The sequence below is a fragment of the Coregonus lavaretus genome, assembly GCF_964263955.1.
Source record: "Coregonus lavaretus genome assembly, chromosome: 13".
Taxonomy (NCBI): domain Eukaryota; kingdom Metazoa; phylum Chordata; class Actinopteri; order Salmoniformes; family Salmonidae; genus Coregonus; species Coregonus lavaretus.
In genome coordinates this window covers 582,432-591,209 of record NC_140000.1, presented here as the reverse complement: position 1 = coordinate 591,209, position 8,778 = coordinate 582,432, and the positions used below count along the sequence as shown (strand labels likewise).

General features: G+C 44.4%; 1 protein-coding gene across 1 annotated transcript; it reads left to right on the top strand.

The window, feature by feature from the left end:
• Positions 1 to 4,930: 4,930 nt before the first annotated feature.
• Positions 4,931 to 6,983, top strand: LOC311139681 (tumor necrosis factor receptor superfamily member 11B-like). The gene is made up of 4 exons (XM_084174600.1): positions 4,931 to 5,331; positions 5,469 to 5,654; positions 5,877 to 5,998; positions 6,504 to 6,983. The coding sequence occupies exons 1-4, from the start codon at positions 4,977 to 4,979 to the stop codon at positions 6,759 to 6,761; spliced, it is 921 nt and encodes a 306-aa protein (XP_084030726.1). The 5' UTR covers positions 4,931 to 4,976; the 3' UTR covers positions 6,762 to 6,983.
• Positions 6,984 to 8,778: the final 1,795 nt, after the last annotated feature.

Genomic DNA, 8,778 nt, shown 5'->3' with positions numbered 1-8,778 from the left:
TCACTGTGTCATCCAGTCTCTCCTGGAAGGTTATTCACTGTGTCATCATGTCTCCTGGAAGGTTATTCACTGTGTCATCCTGTCTCCTGGAAGGTTATTCACTGTGTCATCATGTCTCCTGGAAGGTTATTCACTGTGTCATCCTGTCTCCTGGAAGGTTATTCACTGTGTCATCCTGTCTCCTGGAAGGTTATTCACTGTGTCATCCTGTCTCCTGGAAGGTTATTCACTGTGTCATCCTGTCTCCTGGAAGGTTATTCACTGTGTCATCCTGTCTCCTGGAAGGTTATTCACTGTGTCATCCTGTCTCCTGGAAGGTTATTCACTGTGTCATCATGTCTCTCCTGGAAGGTTATTCACTGTGTCATCCTGTCTCCTGGAAGGTTATTCACTGTGTCATCCTGTCTCCTGGAAGGTTATTCACTGTGTCATCATGTCTCCTGGAAGGTTATTCACTGTGTCATCCTGTCTCTCCTGGAAGGTTATTCACTGTGTCATCCTGTCTCTCCTGGAAGGTTATTCACTGTGTCATCATGTCTCCTGGAAGGTTATTCACTGTGTCATCCTGTCTCTCCTGGAAGGTTATTCACTGTGTCATCCTGTCTCTCCTGGAAGGTTATTCACTGTGTCATCCTGTCTCTCCTGGAAGGTTATTCACTGTGTCATCCTGTCTCTCCTGGAAGGTTATTCACTGTGTCATCATGTCTCCTGGAAGGTTATTCACTGTGTCATCATGTCTCCTGGAAGGTTATTCCCTTTCTCACCGCCACTAGTGTGGTCCCAGATCTGTTTGTGATGTCTTCCTAACGCCTAGGGTCATTGTCTCATTGTCAGGCCATTTGTTGCTGATATTGCTCCTCTGTATTTAGTCATAACTAGTCTGATCTGGTTACAACTAGTCAAATCTGGTTACAACTACTCTGATCGGGTTACAACTAGTCTGATCTGGTTACAACTAGTCTGATCTGGTTACAACTAGTCTGATCTGGTTACAACTAGTCTGATCTGGTTACAACTAGTCTGATCTGGTTACAACTAGTCTGATCTGGTTACAACTAGTCTGATCTGGTTACAACTAGTCTGGTCCCTGTTGGTTTGTGTTCCTTTGTACCTATTGTCATTGTCACGCCATGTGTGGCTCACCTTGCTCCTCAGAAACGAACCATAACTCTTTGGAAGAAACACCTGTTTTAAACCAGAAAGCAGACCCTGTCTAGCCTGATCCCAGACCTGTTTGTGCTGTCTTGCCAGGTCCTATGGTCATAGGCAGCAACAACGACCATAGGAGTTGGTAAGACAGTACAAACTAGATCTGGGATCAGGCTAGACTCGGGTCAGCTGACCTTTTAAAGATATCATAGTAACATGTATAACAATATTATGATCCTCCATAGGAAGTAACCCTGACTCTACATCCTCATGACTGTTCTGCTGTGGTCTCTCTCTGTTTACATAGGGACCCAGCATCCTTCAACAGTTAGAACTTCCATATTTTAACTTTAGGAAGTTGTAGTTGTGACCTTTACAGATATGATTATAGAGTTGTTTGGTTGTCGTGGAGTGAGTGTGTGTGGGCGTGTGAGAGAGAGAGGGAGAGAGAGAGAGAGAGAGAGAGAGAGAATCAAATCAAATCAATTTTTATTTGTCACATGCGCCGAATGCAACAGGTTTAGACCATAACGTGAAATACTTACTTACAAGCCCTTAACCAACAATGCAGTTCAAGAAAGAGTTAGGAAAATATTTACTAAATAAACTAAAGTAAAACAAAATAAAATAATAAGTAACACAACAAAATAACAATAACGAGGCTATATACAAGGGGTACCGGTACCGAGTCAATGGTTAGTCGAGGTAATTTGTACATGTAGGTAGGGGCAAAGTGGCTATGCATAGATAATAAACAGTGAGTAGCAGCAGTGTAAAAACAAATCAATGTAAATAGTCCGGGTGGCCATTTGATGAATTGTTCTGCAGTCTTCTGGCTTGGGGGTAGAAGCTGTTAAGGAGCATTTTGGTCCTAGACTTGGCGCTCCGGTACCGCTTGCCGTGCGGTAGCATAGAGAACAGTCTATGACTTGGGTGACTGGAGTTTTTGACAATTTTTTGGGGCCTAAGAGTGTGTATGTGTGTGTGATGATGATGTGTGTGAGTGACTGAGAGTGTGTATGTGTGTGTGATGATGATGTGTGTGAGTGACTGAGAGTGTGTATGTGTGTGTGATGATGTGTGTGAGTGACTGAGAGTGTGTATGTGTGTGTGATGATGTGTGTGAGTGACTGAGAGTGTGTATGTGTGTGTGATGATAATGTGTGTGAGTGACTGAGAGAGCAAGACAGATGGATCTAAACTATCCTAATTTCTTCTTAATTAAAGATATTTAATAATAGCCTAGTGGGATACAAATGATATCAGCATTAATATGAATCACCCACCTCAAAACTCTGTTCACTTCTGAGTGTCTTAGCCAGTGGTTTAGGATATATGATTTAATTGGCATTAGCTGGCAGAACAAGAGGCTTGCGTCCCAAATGGCACCCTATTTCCCTTTATAGTGCACTACTTTTGATCAGGGCCCATAGGGCAAAGTAGTGCACTAGAGAGGGAATAGGGTGCCATTCGAGCAGTGAGTCAATATAGTACGTACCTTTCTTCTATTGACAGAGGAATAAATGCACGACTGCCAAGGTTGACACATCTGCACAGCATGTCATGCAAATCAGAGATGCTGAAAGATTGTATTATTTACAATGGAAAGCGACCTGTGTTATGACTACCCCGGGGACACCAGGCGTGTTATGACTACCCGGGGGACACCAGGCGTGTTATGACTACCCGGGGGACACCAGGCGTGTTATGACTACCCGGGGGACACCAGGCGTGTTATGACTACCCTGGGACACCAGGCGTGTTATGACTACCCTGGGACACCAGGCGTGTTATGACTACCCGGGGACACCAGGCGTGTTATGACTACCCGGGGGACACCAGGCGTGTTATGACTACCCGGGGGACACCAGGCGTGTTATGACTACCCGGGGACACCAGGCGTGTTATGACTACCCGGGGACACCAGGCGTGTTATGACTACCCGGGGACACCAGGCGTGTTATGACTACCCGGGGACACCAGGCGTGTTATGAAGGTGTTATAATATGGACTAATAGAGGATACAGTGGGGAAAAAAAGTATTTAGTCAGCCACCAATTGTGCAAGTTCTCCCACTTAAAAAGATGAGAGAGGCCTGTAATTTTCATCATAGGTACACGTCAACTATGACAGACAAAATGAGAAAAAATAAATCCAGAAAATCACATTGTAGGATTTTTAATGAATTTATTTGCATATAAGTAAAATTTGAAAATAAGTATTTGGTCAATAACAAAAGTTTCTCAATACTTTGTTATATACCCTTTGTTGGCAATGACACAGGTCAAACGTTTTCTGTAAGTCTTCACAAGGTTTTCACACACTGTTGCTGGTATTTTGGCCCATTCCTCCATGCAGATCTCCTCTAGAGCAGTGATGTTTTGGGGCTGTCGCTGGGCAACACAGACTTTCAACTCCCTCCAAAGATTTTCTATGGGGTTGAGATCTGGAGACTGGCTAGGCCACTCCAGGACCTTGAAATGCTTCTTTACGAAGCCACTCCTTCGTTGCCCGGGCGGTGTGTTTGGGATCATTGTCATGCTGAAAGACCCAGCCACGTTTCATCTTCAATGCCCTTGCTGATGGAAGGAGGTTTTCACTCAAAATCTCACGATACATGGCCCCATTCATTCTTTCCTTTACACGGATCAGTCGTCCTGGTCCCTTTGCAGAAAAACAGCCCCAAAGCATGATGTTTCCACCCCCATGCTTCACAGTAGGTATGGTGTTCTTTGGATGCAACTCAGCATTCTTTGTCCTCCAAACACGACCAGTTGAGTTTTTACCCAAAAGTTCTATTTTGGTTTCATCTGACCATATGACATTATCCCAATCCTCTTCTGGATCATCCAAATGCACTCTAGCAAACTTCAGACGGGCCTGGACATGTACTGGCTTAAGCAGGGGGACACGTCTGGCACTGCAGGATTTGAGTCCCTGGCGGCGTAGTGTGTTACTGATGGTAGGCTTTGTTACTTTGGTCCCAGCTCTCTGCAGGTCATTCACTAGGTCCCCCCGTGTGGTTCTGGAAAAAAATTTCTCAATTTGTCTGTCATAGTTGACGTGTACCTATGATGAAAATTACAGGCCTCTCTCATCTTTTTAAGTGGGAGAACATGCACAATTGGTGGCTGACGAAATACTTTTTTCCCCCCACTGTATTTCTCCATCCCTGACTGTTCAAATACCCCAGTCTCCTCTCCTTCCTCTTTCCATTCCACGGTTGACAATAAAGGATGGTAAGGTCTGAATCGGCCACTAATAGAGGATATGTCTCCATTCCTGACTGGTCAAATACCTCAGTCTCCTCCCCTTCCTCTTTCCATTCCACGGTTGACAATAAAGGACAGAGAGAAGGACCCATTATCAAGTCCTTTTACAGCTGGACAAGAGACAACATCAACATGGTGAGTCACACTTCTGATTATGGGATAATGAAACATACAGTAATACAGTTAAAGTACAATGATGTTCCTTTTTAAAACATTATTTATATATTTGCAACATTTAAAGTCAAATATTTAGCTATATTGTACAATGGGAATGTGATGCTGTGACAACAATCTAATATTCCCATGACCAAAAAGCTGTTTGTGATTATTAGTAAATTGTATAATAATGTTGACTAATTAATTGGTGGCCCCTAGCCTACGGTAGTTGAAACCTTTACATCAATCAAATGTATTTAATAAAGCCCTTTTTTACGTCAGCAATTGTCACAACGTGCTCTAAACAAAGTGCATTAAACTAAGCGCATTATTTTCTCATGTTTACAGTTGTTCCCAATCCTCGTAGTGCTGGCCGCGGTTGATCTCAGCTGTGGCGCAATGATGGAGGTTCTTCAAAGTCAGACCCCGACCACCTACCACCACCTGGACCCCACCACCGGCCAGTTACTCACCTGTAATCGCTGTCCACCTGGCCATCATATGTCTGCGCACTGCACAGCCACCACACAGACCGTGTGTACGTCGTGTCCACCAAGCCACTACACTCAGTACTGGAACTACCTGCCCAAGTGCCTGTACTGCAGCACGTTCTGTGGGGAGCACCAGGTGGTCAAGGAGGAGTGCTCGGTTCTCAATGACAGGGTGTGTGAGTGCAAAGGAGGATATTACTGGGACGCCGATTTCTGTATCAGACACACGGAGTGTCCTTCTGGCCACGGGGTGAAACGGAGAGGTAAGAAACGGAATAGACAGATCCGTCACCATTTCCTTCTTTGCGTAATCGCGTTCTTTTGGAGATAGATAGAATAATGGTTTACAACGGACAAATAGTAATATACATTTGTTTTAAAATGTCAAATAACCCCACAGGTACGACGGAGACGGACACAGAGTGTGAAAAATGCCCTCAAGGTTCCTTCTCCTACAACTCTCCTTCGCGCGCGCCGTGCGTAAATCACACCAATTGCGCGTCACTGGGGCGGAAGACCGCCCTCAGTGGCACGTGTTGGCATGACAACCTCTGCGCCCTTTCCTGTGAAGAACTAAAAGATGGAGGTGGGTATCACATTATCGACTAGATCTTGATATTGGCTTGTGTTTTTAGTGTGTGTTTCAAACCCAAATACTGAAACAGAATTGGTGGTCTATATTTTATTTACCGCAGGCTTTTATGAAATGTAATGAAAGTATTAGCATACTTTGCATTACGTTGGTATTATACATTAGTATTACGTTAATGTTACTAACAGCCAAATCTCCCTTTTCCCTCGTTTGCAGGTGAGTTTAAACTACTCAGAACGTTCCTTCCTGACTTCTTCGCTCATCACAAGATGAGAGCGGTGAAGTTGAGGAGGCTGGTCTGGAGGTTGACGGCCAGCGGGGAAGAGCAGGAGCATCAGGTTAGAGGGACAGACCTAAACATTGTGTGTGTGTGTGTCCTGATAGATGCTACTGAATGTAATGTAATATATGAAAATATAAATGGCACTAGAATAGTAGTCTTATTTTTCTCAGTATTGAGTCAGTACAGAACCTTTTATAGTTATATTTTTCTTGTTTTACATTGATGTAGTTCTGTCCTTGAGCTGTTCTTGCCTGTCAATGTTCTGTATAATGTCATGTTTCATGTTCTGTGTGGACCCCAGGAAGAGTAGTTGCTGCTATGGCAACAGCTAATGGGGATCCTAATAAAATACCAAATACAGATACACACAGTAGAGGTTTACATTTAACCTGGCCTTTAATCAATGATTTCACTATTATTTTAGACTTTTTAGATGTTATTTCATTATTCTCTTGTATTGCCTTCTGTTGTTGTATATCTCCTTCATTTTATTATTTGAAAATGTGCTGCGATTTTAAATGCAATTTAAATAAAATAATGTCATTTTATTTGACCAGCAGCACCCGCCCGACAGCCTCTCCCAGTCCGCCCAGAGAGGCCTCTTGCAGGGCCAGGTGAGGGACTGGATCAGGGATACCTCAGAGGAAGACCTGAGGAGTCTACCGGAAATACTGAGGAAGATACACCAGAGTGTGATGGCAGAGAGACTAGAGAGGAAGATGAGGGAGTTACAGGAAGCCTCTGATTGTAACTTGGTTAGAAACGTGGTGACCTCATCACCTCACTGTGATGTAGAAGAAGTTTCTCAATCTGAATAACTCACGGAGAGGACACAGTACCACATAGCCTACAACGATCATGAATCTACTACTGTAAACCACTGTGCTGTAAACTGTATGGCTGTGTGTTCACTGGTTATCAACTGACTTCCAAAATACTGATCAGTCATGGTTGCACAATGTGTTTTCTTTGTCCTGGTCAAATAATGAAAGTACTGTCAGTCCTCAGGAAAAGAGCTGGTCCTTTTTCATACTAAAGCCTAAAGCCATAACACCACCTTTTATTCAGTCTCTCGCTTCTCTTTTACTGCACACGGTGGTTCTAGTGTTAATAACAGCCAACATGAAAGAGATGTCAAATTGAAACTGACAGTTAAGTGAATCATTTTAGCCGACAACAAATAGTGAATGTTGATGCACACACAACAAGGAGTCACCTCGTATCTCTCTGTCCCCCAAACCTCCCCATGCCTCCTGTCAACAGATATAAATCAACAAGGAGTCACCTCGTATCTCTCTGTCCCCCAAACCTCCCCCATGCCTCCTTTCAACAGATATAACTCAACAAGGAGTCAACTCGTATCTCTCGATCCCCCAAACCTCCCCCATACCTCCTGTCAACAGATATAAATCAACAAGGAGTCACCTCGTATCTCTCGATCCCCCAAACCTCCCCCATGCCTCCTGTCAACAGATATAAATCAACAAGGAGTCACCTCGTATCTCTCTGTCCCCCAAACCTCCCCCATGCCTCCTGTCAACAGATATAAATCAACAAGGAGTCACCTCGTATCTCTCTGTCCCCCAAACCTCCCCCATGCCTCCTGTCAACAGATATAAATCAACAAGGAGTCACCTCGTATCTCTCTGTCCCCCAAACCTCCCCATGCCTCCTGTCAACAGATATAAATCAACAAGGAGTCACCTCGTATCTCTCTGTCCCCCAAACCTCCCCCATGCCTCCTGTCAACAGATATAAATCAACAAGGAGTCACCTCGTATCTCTCTGTCCCCCAAACCTCCCCCATGCCTCCTTTCAACAGATATAACTCAACAAGGAGTCAACTCGTATCTCTCGATCCCCCAAACCTCCCCCATACCTCCTGTCAACAGATATAAATCAACAAGGAGTCACCTCGTATCTCTCGATCCCCCAAACCTCCCCCATGCCTCCTGTTAACAAATATATAACAACAAGGAGTCACCTCGTATCTCTGTCCCCCAAACCTCCCCCATGCCTCCTGTCAACAGATATAAATCAACAAGGAGTCACCTCGTATCTCTCTGTCCCCCAAACCTCCCCCATGCCTCCTGTCAACAGATATAAATCAACAAGGAGTCACCTCGTATCTCTCTGTCCCCCAAACCTCCCCCATGCCTCCTGTCAACAGATATAAATCAACAAGGAGTCACCTCGTATCTCTCTGTCCCCCAAACCTCCCCCATGCCTCCTGTCAACAGATATAAATCATGATTTGTCAACAAATAGTCAACTCTTTATACACCCGCAAAGAGGTGACACCCCTTTAAACATTTCTCTCCATCCAACACCCTAACCTTCACCATGTCAACAACAGGCTAGCTAGCGTGATTGATGCCTGTTCTTCTTTACAAGGCTCCTCTACAATTGAGGTGACACACTGTGGTAAATTTAATCTGGTGGGTTGAGTTTATTGCCAACATTACTATAACCAGGGTAAAGGTGACATATAGTAATAGATTTACTAGAACGGGGAAAGCCCCTCTGACCATAGCAATTTGACTGGAATTAAACTAATGGGGTCACTCAATATGGCCGACTATGTATTTCTATAGGAGGGGAACGGGGGGAGATGTTGAGGTCACAGTGTCTGACTGCTGAAGGCAACCAGGTCAGGCCACCGTTGTGTCTGGTTCCTGGGTCTCAAATTTTCCTCAATTTAGGAACTTTGAATCAATAGAGTGCGTGTGTGTGTGTGTGTGTCTGTGTGTGTGTGTGTGTGTCTGTGTGAGTGTGTGTGTGAGTGTGTGTGTGTGTGTGTGTGTGTGTGTGTGTGTGTGTGTCTGTGAGTGTGTG

Bases quoted from the DNA above. Each gene is read 5' to 3' on its own strand.
- LOC311139681 (XM_084174600.1), top strand. From the start codon at position 4,977: ATGATGGAGGTTCTTCAAAGTCAGACCCCGACCACCTACCACCACCTG. The intron at 5,332-5,468 runs GTAAGAAACGGA...ATAACCCCACAG, and splicing joins CCACGGGGTGAAACGGAGAG to GTACGACGGAGACGGACACA. The intron at 5,655-5,876 runs GTGGGTATCACA...CCTCGTTTGCAG, and splicing joins TGAAGAACTAAAAGATGGAG to GTGAGTTTAAACTACTCAGA.